This window comes from Mus caroli, unplaced genomic scaffold (assembly GCF_978045245.1).
Source record: "Mus caroli unplaced genomic scaffold, Mus_caroli_1 scaffold_9, whole genome shotgun sequence".
NCBI classification, from domain to species: Eukaryota; Metazoa; Chordata; class Mammalia; order Rodentia; family Muridae; genus Mus; species Mus caroli.
In genome coordinates, this window is record NW_028227264.1 from 73,332,738 (window position 1) to 73,351,807 (window position 19,070).

Below are 19,070 nucleotides of genomic sequence, written 5' to 3' on the forward strand. Positions count from 1 at the left end.
CTTACCAAATAAGACCTCTACCATTGAGCCACGCCTCCAGAGAGGATCAGGCTTTTTAACTTGCTCTTTCTTCCAAGGAAGAAAACAGTATTTCACTGTTGTGCTTCTGGGATGCCTTCTCTCTCTCTCTCTCTCTCTCTCTCTCTCTCTCTCTCTCTCTCTCTCTCTCTCTCTCTCTCCTCTCTCTCTCTCTCTCTCTCTCTCCTTTCTTTTTTGTTTTTGTTTCAAAGCTCAGAAGTCAAGTCACCAGCAAAACTATTTCTTCTCTGCAATTGCGTTGTTTACTGCCTGCTGGGCAAGAGGTAGGCGGGGAAGGAAAGAACAAGAGATTAAAAATGTCTACAGAGGGCAGCAGCGAGCTGCACAGCGCTCACAGAGTTCCTGAGCCGGGCTCCAAAGACTCGCCAGCCCTACCAACGTCAACACAAACTGAACCCTACTAGGTGCAGACAACAGGCTACAGATGAGGATGGAAGCGGCGAGTTCTAGGGCCGGAAAGAGAATCCCGGCCCAAGTCAGGGAGGCCCTGCTAATCTGGCTGCTGGCGCCCGGCTCTAATTCTCTAGAAAAGCATGATAACAGTTTATAACCAAGGAAATAACAGTTGTGGAAGCAGGTGTTCTGGTTTTATCTCAGAGCTCGGGGAAACTGAGGCAAGGAGATGGGAGAAGTGGTCAAAATTCAAGCTGTTCTTCAGCTGCCAAATCCTATTGCCTTTCACCTCACCCAGCAGGCTGGCCTGGGCTTCATTTTGTATTCAGGAGAGTTCCTGCAGAGAGCATCTCTGCTAAGTGCCTCAGATCCCTAAGCTTCGTTGGGAGCCATTAAAGATTTCCTGTCTTCCGCCAGTTCTGTAGCTGAGAAGGAGGTGTGCGATCCTTTCACAGAAAGAAAAAGACCCCGAAAATACTACATTGGCCTCCAGAGGTCAAAAGTCATTACTCAGGAAGGGAGATACGTTGACCGAGCAGATGGGGAGACATTCCTAAGTTATCACTCAGTGTAAGGAGTCCGGTGACAACTGAGTGGCCATTGTGAAGCTTCATCACCCACCTCCAGCACCAGAGGTTCTCTGGCTAGCACCCGAGCTGTTGGCTTGCACCGTTGACCTGCCCTGGTTGATTTCTCAATAGTTTGGGCCCTGCTGGGTGTTCATTGGTGCAGTCAGCACCGAGGTTGGTGGATGCAGAAAAGAGGAAACAGGCATAAGAGCCTCCGTGGTGAAGGGATCGCTCCGAATCACCCGGTCTGGGGCGCCTCTGTGTCCAGAAGGGGATCAGACCCGTTAGCAGTCGTCCCGGGTCCGATTTAAGGACCCCATGCTCTTCCCGTGGCGCGGCCCCTTTAAGAGGCGCGCCCAGCCCCGTCAGCCGCTCCGCGGCCACCGCCCCCCGGTCCTCCCCTTCCTGCAGCGCTAAGTGCGGGCCGGGGCGGGAGTGCGGCGAGAGCTGGCGGTGTCGAGCGGAGCGCCTGCTCGGAAAGCTGCGGAGCGGGGCGGGGCAGGGCGGCGCGGGAACCGGAGGCGAGGAGCCCCCGGGGCTGCGGCCGTGGGCCGGCGGTGGGCCTGCTCTGCCGAGGACGGCTCCCGCCGCCGCCGCGCGCGCCGCGGAGCCCCGCACACAATAGCGGCGTGCGCAACCCCGCGCCCTTCCCCCCGCCCGCGCGCGCCCCCCACCCCCAGCCGCCGCCGCCGCCGCCGCCGAGCCTCCCACCTCACCTGCGGCCCCGGGGGGCGGGCATTGTTCGCCGCCGCATCCGCGGGGCCATGGGAGCCACCGGGCTCCCCAGCCCGGGCCCGGTGAGAACTCCGCGCCGCCGCTGAGCCGGACTCCCGGCTCGCAGCTCGGCGGCGCAGGTGAGCCGGCCGCGCCATGGTGGACTCGGTGGGCTTCGCCGAGGCGTGGAGGGCGCAGTTCCCGGACTCGGAGCCGCCGCGCATGGAGCTGCGCTCGGTGGGTGACATCGAGCAGGAGCTGGAGCGCTGCAAGGCCTCCATTAGGCGCTTGGAGCAGGAGGTGAACCAGGAGCGCTTCCGCATGATCTACCTGCAGACGCTGCTGGCCAAGGAGAAGAAGAGCTACGATCGGCAGCGCTGGGGCTTCCGCCGCGCAGCGCAGCCCCCGGACGGCGCCGCCGAGCCCCGAGCGTCCGCCCCGCGCCCGCCGCCCGCGCCCGCCGACGGCGCAGACCCGGCGCCCGTCGAGGAGTCCGAGGCGCGGCCGGACGGAGAGGGGTCACCGAGTAAGGGGCGGTCAGCGTCCGCCCGCAGGCCAGCGGCTGCTGCATCGGCGGACCGGGACGACCGAGGGCCCCCCACCAGCGTGGCGGCGCTCAGATCCAACTTCGAGAAGATCCGCAAGGGACCTGTCCAGCCCGGCTCTGCCGACGCCGAGAAGCCCTTCTACGTGAACGTCGAGTTCCACCACGAGCGCGGCCTGGTGAAGGTCAACGACAAAGAGGTGTCCGACCGAATCAGTTCCCTGGGCAGCCAGGCCATGCAAATGGAGCGCAAGAAGTCCCAGCAGAGCGCCGGGCAGGGCCTGGGGGAAGCACCCAGACCCCATTACCGTGGGCGCTCCTCGGAGAGCAGCTGCGGCCTTGACGGTGACTATGAGGATGCAGAGTTGAATCCCCGTTTCCTGAAGGACAACCTAATAAATGCCAACGGCGGCAACAGGCCCCCTTGGCCGCCCTTGGAGTACCAACCCTACCAGAGCATCTATGTCGGAGGCATGATGGTGGAAGGGGAGGGCAAGAGCCCTCTCCTGCGAAGCCAGAGCACTTCAGAGCAGGAGAAACGCCTAACCTGGCCTCGCAGGTCCTACTCGCCTCGGAGTTTCGAGGACAGCGGAGGTGGCTACACGCCGGACTGCAGCTCCAACGAGAACCTCACCTCCAGCGAGGAGGACTTTTCCTCTGGCCAGTCCAGCCGCGTGTCACCAAGCCCCACCACCTACCGCATGTTCCGGGACAAGAGCCGCTCACCCTCGCAGAATTCTCAGCAGTCCTTTGACAGCAGCAGCCCCCCGACGCCACAGTGCCAGAAGCGGCACCGGCAGTGCCAGGTTGTGGTGTCTGAGGCTACCATCGTGGGTGTCCGCAAGACCGGACAGATCTGGCCCAGTGATGGGGACAGCACCTTTCAGGGGGAAGCAGGTGAGTGCCTTGTTGTGGGCATACTTGGACCTGTTCTGGACTCTTGAAGTAGATTGGCATGGGAGAAAATGGGTACTTTTTGGAGTGATTTTCAAGTGTTTTTGTGCCTCTTTGGCCCTGCGCCTGAACTGACTCCACCCCCTTCTTCCTGAAGGGGAATGGATGGGGGTGGGGGAATAGAAGGGAATGGCTGGTGGTGTGCTCTCTCGGGTCTAGATCTAGAGCAAGGTGGGTTTTGCGGAAGTATTGGAAGAGAGATGGCCACGTGCTCTCTCCATGCTGGACCACAAAGTCGGTCATCTCTGCCACCTGGATTAACTCCTTTGAGGGGGGTGGGGGGTAGGGGATGGGGGGAAGGTGATCTGTGCAGGCTCTCCACAACCTGCCACCTGGTTGTTCTGGTCTTAGAGTGGTAATATGACTCGTTGGGGGAACCCAAGATGTGCAAGCTGCCTCGAGGGCTTAGATGTGTCAGATTCACTTGTCAGCCAGTGAGAGCAGGTGAAGAAAGGAAGCAGAAGTTGTGACTCAGTGGGCTACTGAAAAGCAAGAGGTTGAAGATTTTACGTGGGGTAATCCCACACCATCCTGACCGATTTGGCTCAGGCAGGTCTTACCCATCATTACTCACCTGTAGACTCCGCCATCAACTGCCACTGAATTTTGTCTGTCTTACTTTTTCAAACCCGGTGCCGTGCCAGTTCAAGGAATGCTTAAACCTCTAAGTTAGGTCTCCAGACCCCACCTTCTTTTCCGGTCTTCCATCGTGCTCTTGCTGCACTTCATTTTCTCAAGGGTGAGCCTTCAACAGGTTCTTTTTCTATTTATTTACTTATTTATTTTTCCGAGACCGGGGTTTTTCTGTGTAGCCCTGGCTGTCCTGGAACTCACTTTGTAGACCAGGCTGGCCTCGACTCAGAAATCCGCCTGCCTCTGCCTCCCAAGTGCTGGGATTAAAGTGTGCCACCACTGACCAGTTTACTCAACAGGTTCTTGCTTGAGTCTCCTAATCCATGGTCTGACTCTAGCGCTAAGATAAACCATAACTTCTTGGCTGCACACAGCCACCTTTGGATGTGTGGGGTAATGGGACGAGGTTATGGTTTCAAGGTCCATGCTGAATTTTCAGTCGGAAGTGAGGTGGGAGGGGTGCCGGCAGGCATAGGATTTGGGGGTGTACAGCTGTCAGGAATCTCTTGGCGTCTTTGCCTTTGTTGATTTGAGCTGATCTGGTCTTTTGCTTCACTGATTTTTCCCCCCTCTTGCTGATGGAGTTGCACGTGCTTCATTTGTCAGAATCCTCTTGATAAAAAGCGAGGCTATTTTTGGCGCTATTAAGCTGCCTTTCTGTGCCCAGCACCCTGTCCTGTTCAGCAGCCTCCCGCTGCTGATCTTCCTTCCATCTGGGTTGATGCTGTGTGTAGCTGGACCTACCTGCCTCTACCCTGGTCCAGCTGCGGTCCTTGTCTCGGAGGAAGGGATGAGGAGCGGTGGGAGTCAGACATTTGCTCTGGAGGCACAGCAGCCAGCTCCTCTCAGGTCTGGAGGACTGCCCAGTGATTACTGGGCACCAGCCACATCCAGCCAGCTGTTTTTGAGGTGAACTCATTTGAGCTGGCTTTTGGTGCTCTAGTGATTGGGGACATTTCTCATAAAGAGCACGGAGAGGCTTCCACGGAGACCTACGGTCTGATATTCTCTTGCTGGTAGGGAGTTCTGAGTTTCCAGAAAGTGGGGCCTAGCCTTTCCTATACCTACTGTAGAAATGGCCATGCTGCCAGCCACATAATCAAACGTAGTGCAAGTCTGAGTAGGTAAAAGCAGGGATGAGAAGGAGGTGGGTCCTGAGAGGGAGACAGGTTAGCTTCCCAGCCAATGGCGTGGAAGGTCATTTCTTTTATTATATTCTTTTCTCCTTTTGGTTTTTCAAGACAGGGTTTCTCTGTGTAGCCCTGGCTATCCCAGAACTCACTCTGTAGACCAGGCTGGCCTCAAACACAGAAATCTGCCTGTCTCTGTCTCCCAAGTGCTGGGATTAAAGGCGTGCCCTACCCCTGCCCAGCAGGTAATTTCATATTTTAGAACTGTCTGGTTCTCTCTGACTATCCTGAAGCCACACATTCTCTCTTATATTTTTCCCTTAAGCGTTCTATTGTTCTTTCTTGAGATAGGGCCTCTCTGTGAAGCTCTGTGGAGCCTAAACTTGTCACGTGGACCAGTGCTGGTCTCTAGTTTGCAGTGAGCTGCTGCTTCCCAAGTGCTGGGGTTACGGATATGCACCTCCACACCTGTCTCCCTCAGACTTCGCTCTCCCTCCCTCCCTCCCTCCCTCCCTCCCTCCCTCCCTCCCTCCCTCCCTCCCGCTCTCCCTCTTGTTCTCTCTTTTTGGTGGTGGTGGGGTGGTGAAGGGCAGGCAGACTCTTACTGTATTGCTTTGGCTTTCCTGGAGCTGGCTTTGTAGACCAGGCTAGCCTCTCAGTCACAAAGATCCATCCATTTCCTCCCAAGTGCTGAGATTAAAAGCCTGTTCTCACATGGAAGGTGTCCTCAGACATTTCTAATGATTGAGATTGAACAGCATAATCTAAGAGTTAAGAGCTGAGGCCTGGTTCAGCAGTGGTGTGAAACTCAACGTTCAATCCCCAACACCACCATAAACAATCAGATAACAAACTGAGGTGCTCATAAGCAGGGACTTACATTATATCTTTTTTCTTTTTTCAGTGTGTTTTGGTGATTTGATTGCATGGGTGTCTCTGTGTGAGGGTGTTGGATCCCCTGGAACTGGAGCTACAGACAGTTGTAAGCTGCCATGTGGGTGCTGGGAATTGAACCCCGGTTCTCGGGAAGAGTGGCCAGTGCTCTTAGCAGCTGAACCGTTATATCTTGGACCATTTTTAATAGTTAAAATTTTCACTGCATTCCGAGGTTTACAGCAAAAATGAATGGGAAGGATAGAGACTGCCCATCTCTCCTGTGCCTCCAAACTACTCCTCGGTTATCAACGTCCCCCACTAAACAGGTACATTTGTGACAGTTCATAAAGCTACATAGACACAGCATTATCACCCACAGTATGTACTTATATTACTTATATTAGGATTCTCTCTTAGTGTTGCGCCTGTATGTTTAGTTCTTTTTGGCCTTAACATGCCCAAGTGTTGCAGCCCAAAGAACATGGGCTGAACATTCTTCTCTGTCTTGTATGGGAGGGGAAAGGGGCCCTGCCACTTAGACATCCGCCTCTGTCGGGGTTATGTACTGATGTTCATTATACGGCGAACAATAAGAAAAATGTATACCCACAGTGTGTGTGTGTGTGTGTGTGTGTGTGTGTGTGTGTGTATATATATATATATATATATATATATATATATATATATATTGATGGGGGTAGAGGTCACCCTAAGATCTGTCGTGACAGGCACAGTGGGCTGCCTCTTGTAACTTTCGAGTCCCTTGAGATGGGTTGTGAGAGACGTCAAGGGAAGGAGCTGGAAACATCACGGATGTTCTGTGCTGGGCACCACGACAGGGTGCTTCATGCAAGATCCCTCCTGAGCTCTTCCATCAGCTGGTGGTGGGCTGGGCATCTACAAAGAAGAATGCAGCCAAGAAGTAACAAAGCAGAACTCCTGGGGTGTGGGACTACAGAGCTCCAGGCTTGTGCTAGACCCCGCCTCTTCCGGAGGCTCATCGGACTAGGCTCCTCCTCTTCCTGGTGCTCAGTCCTTCCTCCTGAAAATCCTAACTGGGTGTCTTTGGGGTCTGTGGTGTGTCTGCACTTGTAAGGATGAAAACAGACAGCCATGGGCTCTTTATGCAGAACCTTTCTCCCCTTCCTGTGTAGGCCACAGAGAAGGAGAAATGACCTTTGCCATCTAGAAGCCTGGCCGTTCAGAGAAGAGGAGATGCATGGTTAGAGGGACGCGAGATCCGGGACACTCACGGCTTTCTTGGTGTGTTAACAGTAGTCCAGCCAAAGGTGTGAAGAACTGTTTGGCTATGGGTGGCAACAAATGATTGAGGGTTCCAAGTCCATCTACTCAGACTCTGGAGTTTGTATGTGTTCCGGAGGGGATAGTTTCGAAACAGGCTCTTACTATATGGCCTATGCTGGCTTTGCACTTCTGATCCTCCTCCCTCTACCTCTCAAGGGCTGGGATTATAGATTTGTTTTTAGACAAATATAAAACCACACACACACACACACACAATGGAAAGTTTATCATTTAATTAAGGAGAGCTGAAATAGCTGCCCTAAAATTGTACATCTGAGTTACAATTGCCAACTTGAGTTACATAAGAAAGAGCTTTATCTCAAAAAAAAATTTTTTTTTAAGTCTTTTTATTTTGTTTTAAAGAAATAGGAATAGAAAGCATTTATCAAAGGGAAAGCAATGCCGGGAATGGAGGTGGGTTGCTGAGCCAAGGGAAAAGCCTGTGCCCAGAGCGGGGATCTAGGTTAGTTTGAGACCCAGCCTTATTGTGTAGCCCTGGCTGGATACATGCAGTAAAGACCAGGCTGGCTTCCAACTCAAGAGATCTGCCTGCTTTTGCCTCCCAGGTGCTGGATTGAGGTGCGTACCACCAGGGAAAGGTTCTTAATGTGTTCTAACCCTTTTTAAGCATGCAGTTCTGTGACACTGAGTACATTTGTATTGTACACTGTCACTGTCACAGAGATGCTGTCCCTGTTGACAGCACAGTGTGCTCCCAGAGTATGACAGTGTCACTTTACTTTCTATGAAGTTGAAGGTTCTAGGTGACTTGCATTGGTACAGACTGTCTTTTCATGACTGGCTTATTTCTCTTTAAGTGTAATAATGTCCTTGGTGTTTACCCACCTTATAGCATAGATGCAAGTTGTTTGTCTGTCTGTCTATTTATCATTTATTTATTTTTATATTTGGTTTAAGATCTTACCATGGTGCTCAGGCTGGCCCTAAATTCCTGATTCATTCATTCATTCTGTCATCATTTATCTATCATATATATGTATATGATATGTATATACATATTATATATATATATATATGTATATATATATATATATAATGTATGTTTTTTTAAAAAGGCTTACTTATTATATTTGAGTACACTGTGGCTGTCTTCAGACACAACAGAAGAGGCATCAGATCTCATTATAGATGGTTGTGAGCCACCATGTGGTTGCTGGGAATTGAACTCAGGACCTTCAGAAGAGCAAGCAGTTAGTACTCTTAACTGCTGAGTCATCTCTCCAGCCCTATATGTATGTATTTGATTTAAGTCTTACCAGGCTGGCCCTGAACTCTTGATTGATTGATTCAGTCATTCAGTCAGTCTGTCTCTATATATGATATGTATATATATGTATATATGTATGTATTTAATTTAAGGTCTTACCATGTTGCCCAGGCTGGCCCTGAACTCCTGAGCTCAAGCAGTCACCTTACAAATAGCTGGTACTGTTGATGGACCCCACCATGTAAGACCTTTCCCTTCTTTAGACCTGGGGAATATGTAATTTAAACCTCTCTCTACCTTGCTCCCCATAACCACCTGTTGTAGATGTGCCCCCTGGGGTTTTGTTTTGTTTCTTCTGGGGTTCCAGCCCTTGCTCTCCTGCCCTGCCGAGCTGCTTCTAGTCTGACTCTCAGTATGTTGCGCTTTATCCTTTGGATTCTTGTATGAGTGCCAGAGTGACCCTTGGGTTGTCTTTCTCTGGAGTGATTGACTGCAAGGTAACTAACTAGTTTGAGAGAGGTGGGGAGAGGGTGGTGGTGGGGGTAGTTAGCCAACACATAAACAGTCTATGTAACATTGTATATGCACTCTCTGGCTCTGGTAGGCTGAGGTGTTTGGGTAAGAAATGAAGCACTCTGAGACTTTTCTTTAAAGGAGAAGAGAGGGCTGTTGACTTGAGCTGGACAGGAGAGCAAGCCTATCTTGTGATTGTCTTTCGATTAATCTTTTGCTTTTGGCTTTAGGAGCCATATCTTCTCATTGGTTCAGAGTCATGTGGCTAGGAAGATGTGTGCGTGTGTGTGTGTGTGTGTGTGTGTGTGTGTGTGTTTGTGTGTGTGTATGCGTGTATGCGTTGCATCTGCCAGGACAAGAAGTCCAGGTAGTCAGGTATCTGGGAACCCACTTGGGAAAGGATCAAGTGTTGGGAGGCCCAGGCTGCAACTTCCTCCTGTGGGGGTTGAGAGGGCCCTGTCCAGAGTGAACTAATAGGTATTTAGGAAGTGTTCTCAGGTTGTTAAGTAGCAGGTCCAAGTGCTGGCTAAGGCTGGTGTTTTCTGTATGAAGGCTTGGAGTGACTAGCGTACTAATTATAAAGCCCCTGGGAGTTTCTCATCCTGGCTGAAGCACAGTGGCTTCAAGGACGGGTTTTCCTTTGAGAAATGTAGTACTTTTAGTTGGAATATGTTATTCCAACATGTTTATTATTTTCTGTGTAAAATATACATGACAAAATGTGTAGTTTCAATCTTTGAGGAGATATCAGGAATCAAACCCAGGACATTGTGTGTGTTAGGTAATAAACAACTCCGTCAGTGAGCAGATCCCTACTCTGTCCAGTGGCCTGTTGTACAGTTATACCCAGCACTCAAATCTCACGTGGGGAGGGGGGGGGGCTGGGACTGATCCAGGGGCTTTGCTAATAAATAAGCACAGGCTCTAGCCCCGAGCCATGCCTGCAGGCCTAGCTTTTCAACTGTTTCATTTTCGAAACAGAAACTGTATCCATTTAAATAACTCCTTCTTCTCCTCACCTCCAGTTCCTGGCAGCCAGGATTCCACCTTTCATCCCTGGGGATTTGCTTATCCTGGGTATCTTACGTAAATGGAATCCTATACTGTTTGTCCAGTGACTGGTGTACTTAATTCAAGTGTGGCTTTAAAGTCCCCTTGGCGGCAGGCTCACCTTTAACTCCCTAGCCGCTGGACCTTAGCAGGTGTGATTCCTAGAGAAAACCCACCTGTTGTTGACAGGAGTTTCCCCTCTCCCCGGCTTCCCCACCCACAGACCTGAAGTGGCCCAGTATCTTAGTCAGCTATCACTATTATGTAACTAAACACCCCAGACTGGTAGACAAAACAACAAAACTCTGTTTTCTCACACTTGTTGGAGGCTGACGGGAAGGACCCACCAAGAGAAGTCTCTCTGAGGACTGACTCCTTGGTTGTGCTGTGTAGTCACCGCCTTTTAAATGCCTTTCTCACAGTATTTCCTGGCGACTCTGGATGTCCCAATTTCTCTTTCTTCAAAAGACATTGGTCAGTTGGGATTGAGACCACTGAAATGACCCTGTAGTTAACTAATTTTTTTTTTTTTTTAGGTTTTGGAGATTATACTTGCATCATTTTCTCCCCTTCTCTTCCTGCCTCCAAATTCATGGTCTCTTTTTCTTTAATTGTGGGATGTGTGTGTGTGTGTATTCCTGAATACATAACCTGCTTAGTGTGTATGATGTTACTTGTGCGTGTTTTCAGGGATGACCACTTGGTATTGGATAATCAATTGGTGGGCTCTTCCTTGCTCTCAGCATTTCTTACTTGCCTGTAGTTCTTTATCTAGAGTTGTGGCCTCCGATCGCCCCGAAACTTCCACAATCATTCATATTAGCATGCTTATGGTTCTTGTCACTGTTTAGTGTTTAAGCAGCTGTGTTGGTGAGACTCTCTGGGTGTAGCTTCTGATGTTTCTAGGAAACAGTCTCACAGCAAACTCCTTGCTCTTAGAATCTCTCCCCTTTTTCTTCTGCAACGTTCCGTTAACCTCAGACGTAGGAGTTGTGTTCCTGGTGTATCAGTTGGGACTGAGCTCCACAACTCAGTATTTTGATTGGTTATGGTTTTCGGTAATGGTATCTAGCTATTCTAAAATGAACTTTCCTTGTTGAGGGATGGGGACTCGATCCTGGAGAAGAAGTGATTTACTAATTTCTTAAAGGTCACAGTCTGAGGAACTGAGAGCCAAGACTTCATCCAGACTTTGTGAGGTGCACGGTTCAAGTCTGCAGAGGAAAAAAAATTGTCATGGCAAAGAGAAATGATCCTCAGACTGGCTTCCAATGGCTAAGTTAGAGGATGAAGTTGAATAAAAGTGTGCAGGCCTGGGGATTAGCTCAGTTCATAGTGTGCTTGCTTAAGCATGTGAGAGGCCTTGGGTTCAATCCTGGTATCCCACAAACAAGGCATGCCTGTGATGTCAGTACTTAGGAAGTAGAGGTGGGTGGGTAAGGAATTCCAGACCGTCTTCAGCTATCTAGCAAGTTTGACATAAGCCTGTCAGAAAAGGAAAAAAAAGAAAGGAAGGAAGGAAGAAAGAAAAAGAAAAACCACTTTGTGTAGTATTAGCCAGTGGGTGGTACGAGTCATCACTAACTCCAGGCACCAGGAAAGCCACAAGCTAATGCTTTATGAGCCACCACATCCCTGTTCACTTAGTAAGTGTTGACCAGACCCGTCATTGCTGAAGTCCTGCCTGTTGAGCTGTAGTTTTCTTTCCTTTGTCCGTCTCCTTTTGTCTGTTTATTTTTGAGACAGAATCTTACTATGTAGCCTAAGCTGGCCAGTGCTTTTCTACTTTCCGATTTATTATCTTTATTTTTAGTTTCAGGAGCTCTATCCTAACCTTTCACACTTTTGAGGACCCAGTGAGCCTCACGGGCCTCCCTGTCTCTGCCTCCCCAGTACTGGGTGTATAAGCAGGTGCCACCAAGGTCACTCTCTGATGTGGGAGCTGGGGAATGAGCTGAAGTCCTAACAGTTAACTGACGGAGCCGTCTCCCCAGCCCCCTCAAATTATCATTAGCACGGCCTTGTCCGTACTTCCCTGTTTATCCCGACTCATCCATCTTCCAAGGCAACCAATCTCCCTATGCAGTAACTCAAGGTATTTATTGGACATCAGGCATAAACCTGGCTGTGTCCTCTGAGAAATTCTCTTCCTCTTCTTCATGAATTTGTTGAAAGACGTTTTAACTTCCTGGGCTTATCCTTTTAAACCCAACCAACAAAGAACAAACCCTTCATAGTATCAAAACAGTTTTTCTCCACATATCTTTTAACTGTGTGTTAGTCCTGGTTTCCTGTTAATCCTGAGTCTGACTGCTTCCTTCTTTAGGGAGATGAGCCTTAGGACAAAGGCAGAACATATCCTATGTCTCTGTCCTGTAGGATTTGTCCTACTCTGTCATACTTTGTCATAGTTTGTTAAGTGGAGAAGTTTCAGAGCCCAGGTTGGTCTTCTTTTTTTTAAAGTTCAAATGTAAGAGTGTTTTGCCTTTATGTATATATGTGCACCTCATATGTGCTTGGTGCCTGCAGAGACCAGAAGCAGTCTTCAGCTCCCCCATAACTGGAATTGCAGATTATTGTGAGCTACCATGTGTGTGCCAGGGATTGAACCTGGGTCCTCTGGAAGAACAGCAAGAGCCTTAACCCCTGAGCCATCTCTCCATCCATGAGGCTCCAGGTTTTTATTTGCTTAGACCCTTCCGTGTTCTGTCCAAAACCCATACTTAGTAATCCCATCTAATAAATAGCAGTCGATTTTCTGGGGCCTAATGATACAGGTTCCTGTAGGAATGAAACTGTAGCTTTGGAGATAATCTGGCCAGTTATGTTTCCTTTTCTGCTGACCACCCCCACCCCCTCCAACTCAGCTACAGAGAACACTCTGTGTCCTGCTAACCTCGTGTCTCGGATTCTGACTCTTGCTGCTGTGAGCTGAGGGTTTAGGGTACCCAAGGGAAGCGCAGCTAGCCAGTGCATAAAGATGTCTTGCCTATGTTGGAGCTGGAAGACTCAGATACGTTTTGCATCGTAAATATGGTTTCTTTGGAGGCTGTTTCATGGGCCCTTGGAACATCCTTGTGAAGTGGCTGTAGCAAGATCATTAAGTAATTATACCCTGTGGCACTGGTTGGGTCTGAGAGTAAGTGAGACATACTTAGACACCTAGAATATAGCCTGGCTAAGGTCCAGGCATTCGTGAAGGACCTGAGTGGCACTATTAGTCAGTCACACGACACAGGGTGACTCCTATGGTGTAAAGCATCTTGATCTGGACAGGCAGTCACATTCATGTCCAGATAGCACCCTCCCCACCCCCTGCCCCCTGCAAGTCTTTTTAGTCTGGTAGGAAAACAGTGGTTGGTGTAAACCTATTGCTACCATGGAAACACCTAGTCCCAGCTTTCAGGAAGACTTGAAGACGTCATTTCTCTTCTCTTATTTTACAGATATCTAGGAAAGATATTTCTTCCCTCTTTCCCTTCCCATTCCTTCTCTTTCCCTCCCCCTTTCCACCCTCCTTTCTCTTTTCTTTGTAGTGCAGGGTATCAAACCTTAGGGCCCCCAGCATGCTAAGCAATTGCTTTTTTACTGAGGCCCAGCCCAGCCCATTCTGATTCCCAGGTGATGAGTGGCATTGGATAAAGTAATGAGAATGAAACTCAAACTCTTGCTGATGCGGTGAGTGCTCTTTAAAACGATATCTCCAAGAGCCCCCTTTTTTCCTTCTGCCACATGAAGGCCAAGCAGGAAGCTGTTATCTGAAGCATGAAGTAGATCCTTAGTCGACATGGTCTCCAGTGGGATTCCAGTGTCCAAAATGGTGAGAAGTAAATTTTAGTTGTCTTCAATAAGCCCTCAGGTAGTTGGTATCATTATGGAAACCTGATTGAACGGTGTATGCTTTTTGGTCCAGTAAGCTTTTCCTGCTCTGTAAATCCTAAATCTAAGCCAAAAATATCATTTGGGGGGTCAGGCCTCAACTATATCATACAAGAGGACCAAGGCCCCTTACCAACATCAGCTGAACCCAGTACAGAATGAGCCTTCTGGGACATGGTGGCCTTTGTCCTCTGTTGTCTTGTGGTCAACCTTCTTGTATTCCTGGACCACGTGGCCTTGTGACTTTTGGGGCTCTATAAGCTAGGGTTTGGTTAAAAAGGCAAGACACCCCCTCCCTCCACCAGGACTCTGTGCAAACTTCTGCCAGTTTATAGAGGAAAAGCTTAGAGCCACTTTAGAAAGGTGATTATGAACTTTTTAAATTCATTCATTAACATTTTATTTATTTAAGTATGTATGTGGTGTGTGTCTATGCATGCATAAGTGTGTGTGTGTATGTGTGCATGTGTGTGTATATGTATTATGTGTATGTGTAGTATGTGCGCATGTGAGTGTATGTGTGCATGTGTGTATATGAATGGTGTGTGTGCATACATGTATGTGTGCATGTGTATATGTGTATATATATGTGGTAGGATGTGTACAGTGTGCATGCATGTATGTGCCTGTGTGTGCATGTGTGTATGTATGTGTGTGTGCATGTTTGTGTATATGTATGCATATGTGTATGTGTGTGTTAGAAAACAGCTCTATACAGTCATTCTTTCTCACTACCTTGTAGGAACAGTATCCAGGGATCAAGCCCAGGTCAGTTGTCATAATTAGCTTCAGCTGTCAAACTTAACACAAACCTAGAGTCCCCTGGGGAGAGAGAGATCCCTCTACTGAAGAGTGGCCTCCATCAGATTGGCCTGCGGTCAGGTCTGAGACATTTTCTTCATTGCTGGTTGATGTAAGAGGGGTACAGTGCACTGTGGGCACCTCCATCCCAGTGCAGGTGAGCCTGAGCCGCATAAGAACACCAGCTGCCTGAGCCAGGGAGCAAGCTGTGAGCAGCTCTTCTCCGGGGGTTCTGCTTCAAGCTCCTGCCTTGAGTCCCGTGGTCAATGATGGACTGTCACCTGTAAGGTGAAGTGGACTTTGGTTGTGCTCATTGATGTATTTATAAAAAGATGAGGAGCGAAGGAATATGTTCTATGGAGGTGTGGTGAGGTGTGGGAGAAAGGGGTATCTCAGCAGGCCCATGCCAAGGCATCCCTTACCCCCTGAGGGATCAGCCACATGATGGTATAGTATAGAATAGAGTTTATTCAGGGCATGGGGAATTAAGAGGGTGGTAGAGGCAGAGAAAGGCAGAGAGAGTAGAGAAGTAGAGGAGAAGAGGCTGGCCATGAGCACGTGGAGAGAGACAGGGAGAAGGAAATGAAGAGAGATGGGGAAGGGAATAGAAGTGAGGAGCAAGAGAGCGAGGAGGGGGCAAGCAGCCCCTTTTATAGTGAGTCAGCACACCTGGCTGTTGCCAGGTAATTGTGGGGTGGAGCTTAGAATGCTAACAGTCATGTGGTGTTCATCACAGGAACAGAAATCAGACCAGAAAGTGGGGTCTGCATGCAATCACCTCTGCCTGCTGAACCGTCATCTTCCACCCAGTCATGAGGCTATTAGAGAGGAAGTCAATGCTGTAACATCTGTAGACTGCCTTCTGTTAGCAACCAACCAGAGGGCTCAGAGAGATTAGGTTGTTAATGTTTTGGCATAGCCAGGTATAGTCTGTATGGGATACTGCACTAAATGGTAGCTGGCGTTCAGGGAAAACCTGAGTTTTCTGTAGTCTCTGTGGTGTTACAGAAGCCAGACAGATGTTCATGTAGAAACTTGGAAGCACTTGGGCCAGCTGAGCCCTGGAGGAACATAGCATCTTTGGCTTCTATCCCTGTACAATTGCCATCCACCATGGTCCTCCAGTGCCTTCTGGCCTTCACTTCTTGGGAGACTGAGGTAAATGGACCTTCTGTAAATCTGAAGGCTTTGTTTCTCTGAGTTTTTTTTTTGTTTTGTTTTGTTTGTTTGTTTTCCTCCGTACCCTTCAAGAAGCCTTCTGCTTTGAAGCCTAAAGAATGAGAGAAGCTGGGGGCTGAAGAGATGGCTCAGTGGTTAAGAGCACTGACTGTTCTTCCAGAGGTCCTAAGTTCAAATTCCAGCAACCACAATGTGGTTCACAACCATCCAATGCCCTCTTCTGGTGTGCCTGAAGGCCGCTATAGTGTACTCATATACATAAAACAAACAAATGCATTGTAAAAAGAAGGGAAGGAAGGAAGGAAGGAAGGAGGGAAGGAAGGAAAGAAGGAAGGAAGGAGGGAAGGAAGGAGGGAGGGAGGGAAGGAAAGAAGGAAGGAAGGAAGGAAGAAAGAAAGGAAAGAAAGAAAGAAAGAAAGAAAGAAAGAAAGAAAGAAAGAAAGAAAGAGAGAAAGGGAGAGAAGCATCCTGTTTGGTGCTTGGGATAAGGCTAGGTAACATATGGGTTTGACTTGTCTTTCCCTGAGTCTTCCATTCCCTTGCTCTGTGTAGGCACGGCTCTGCTCTTTGCTGGGTGTGTCTGTGTTCTGCCCCACCCCCCAGCAGCTTTATTGAGATATAATTTTCCCATCAAAAGGATGTAGTTCAGTGATTTTGGGGTCATAGTCACAATTATGCTCTAAGCTGGGGACACTGATCTCAAAAGGAAACCTTAAGTTAGGACCCCACTGTGTACCCCAGTGTCTGGCAGCCTCCCGGGTTCCAGGATGTTTTTATCTGCACACCTGTCTCAGTGCTTTCTATCGGTATAGATTTGCTTTTTGAGGATGTTTGTGAGTAGAATCACAGCACTTGTGGCTTTGTGTGTCTGCTTTTTTTTCTACTTACGCTACCATTTTCGAGGTGTGTCATGTTTCTACACGACCAGAACTCCATTCTCTCATGCAGTCCATTAAGATTCCCGAGACCATTTTTTTTTTTTTTTTTTTTTTTTTTTTTTTTTTGTAAACAGGTAGTCAGGCTCTTTTCTGGATCCTAGGTAGAGCCCTTGAGGTGCTTTTGTTGGCTTTCAGGCAGACCCAGTCAGTGCCCCAGGAGGGCTGTGAGTGGAAGTTGTGGTAGGAAAGATGGAGGAGCCTCTCCCTCATGGCTTTGGGAAGAGGCCCTGGGGCACAGGTTGCTGGAAACCCCATGGAGAGTTTGTTTAGGGAAGGGGCCCAGCCCTTAGCTGAGTGTCTTCAAGAATCCTGAGTGGCCTCGTGGAGAACCTGCTAATTCTGGGTACTTCCTTTCTAACCCAGTCTATGGGGTTAAGGCTCTGTGTATCCACTCCTCTTTCTGCCAATCTCCCTCCCCCACCCTTCTCTCCTCCTGTATTTACTGATAGATCTCAGAACTATAGCCGTGCTTCCCAACTAAGCTCTGCTCTTGACTCTATAGTCTCGGTCCCTTTTAGCTGAAGTAAAATATCCGACAGAAGAGCAGCAAGTCTCACTTCCCATGGCACCAGTGAGCTATAGCACAGCTACACAATGAATGCTTATTTCTCTCAGTACTAGGCTGTGGTTCCAGATCATGGGACCAGCATTAGGGTCTGGGTAAAGAACCCTTGTTTGGGGCTGGTGAGATGGCTCAGAGGGTGATAACATGCTTGCTGTGCAAGCCTGAAGACCTGTATTTGATCCCTAGATTCTACGGAGAGGTGGAAGGAGAGAACTGACTGCAGAGTCGCCCTCTGACCCCCACGTGTGCCACAGCACTACCCCTCCCCAGCATCGCATACAGTAATAACAGAGTCTTCCTAAGCCTGCCTGGTTGATATCTGGTAGTCTTCTCCTTGTGAGCTCATGGGACAGAGAGTCTTCATACAAGGCTATACTGATCCTACCTCTCATTACCTCCTAAATACCTCACCTGCTGACACTGTCACATTGGGAATGAAGATCCTAACTACGGATTTGGGGAGACACAGGCCAAGATAACTACATTGACACGATTGTGGCTGTCACCACCACCCATCTCTAGAACTCGTGTGTAGTCCCACACTGAAACACTACTGTCCTTAAACAGCAGCTCCCAGCCTTCCCTCCAGGGAATAGCAGCCACCATGTCATCCCACTTTTGGTCTCTGTGAGCTTGATGTCTAAGCACATCATGTAAGTGCAGTCGTATCGTTTGGCTTTCTGTGTCTGGCTGATCACTGTTGTACCTTGTGACCTCGGGGGTTTCCTTTCAGCCTTTTCTTGCCTTGCCCAGCTGGGGACTGGGCAGTACATTTTGAAGAGGCTAGGATGGCTGAGAAGGGCCGCCTGTACTTTGTATAAGCCACTGCACTTTGCAGGAGTCCTTCTGGGAATTATGGCTGTGGACAAGGGTCTTCACGTGGATGTTGTACAGTTTTAGGAAAAGAGGACTTATGATATTAATTTCTTATTACTACAATATACCTGACACAGGCTACTTATTTATGTAGTTAAGAGCGGGGAGTTCTTTCCGGTCCATGTGTTCTTAGAGGCTCAGGTCTAAGATCGAATGTCCCATGGGATTGGTGAAGGCCACGTGTCATGACAAATACTTGAATCAGAGCATGAGTCTGGACAGTTTTAGCCATGTTCCAAGTAAGAAAGTGGGAATCTCATGTCCAGACCCAGGAATCAGGAGGAGGGGCTGTGGTCCCTCAGTCTACTTCAAAGGCATTTCTTAAGTGACCTAAGGACTTCTCTCTAAGCTCCCCTTTCAGACGTCCCAGCTCTTCCCAGGACTGCTGCTCTAGGACCTTTAGGATATAGAACCATATTGAGAGCATTTAGAGCGGGGCTCCCAACTATGCCCCAACTCATGTGGACTGAAGAGCTCCCCAGGGGTCACATAGGTAGGCAGGCTGGCTGGGCCTGTGTGTCCACCTTCTAATCTGCTCAGACCAGCTTGCTTGCTCAGCACATTCAAAGCACTGTTCATTTTTGCCCAAATATTAGACCTCAGAGTGGAAAACAACCCAGAGTTGGACTTTCTCTTTTAGGAACATGTGTAAAAGGTTGCCTTCGCTAGGGTTTGGAGGTATGGATTTGTTACCTGAAACTAAGCTCATGGATACTTTATGGATACTTTAGTAACTAGAGTAGTTAAACCTCCATGGAAATGGAACGTGCCAAGAGCCCACCTAATTCCCTAGCCACGCCCCTCAGTCCACATGATCCGTTTTCTCTTCCTTACTGTATTAAAGTACACATAACATAAAATTTACTATCTTTATCCTTTCTGTC

General features: G+C 48.9%; 1 protein-coding gene across 1 annotated transcript in view; it reads left to right on the forward strand.

The window, feature by feature from the left end:
• Window positions 1–1,410: 1,410 nt before the first annotated feature.
• Window positions 1,411–19,070, forward strand: part of Bcr (BCR activator of RhoGEF and GTPase) — a 124,317-nt gene continuing 106,657 nt past the window's right edge. The window contains exon 1 of the mRNA XM_021173661.3: window positions 1,411–3,156. Coding sequence (XP_021029320.1) covers window positions 1,872–3,156 — 1,285 coding nt within the window. The 5' untranslated portion in view covers window positions 1,411–1,871. The remainder of the gene's footprint in view (window positions 3,157–19,070) is intronic.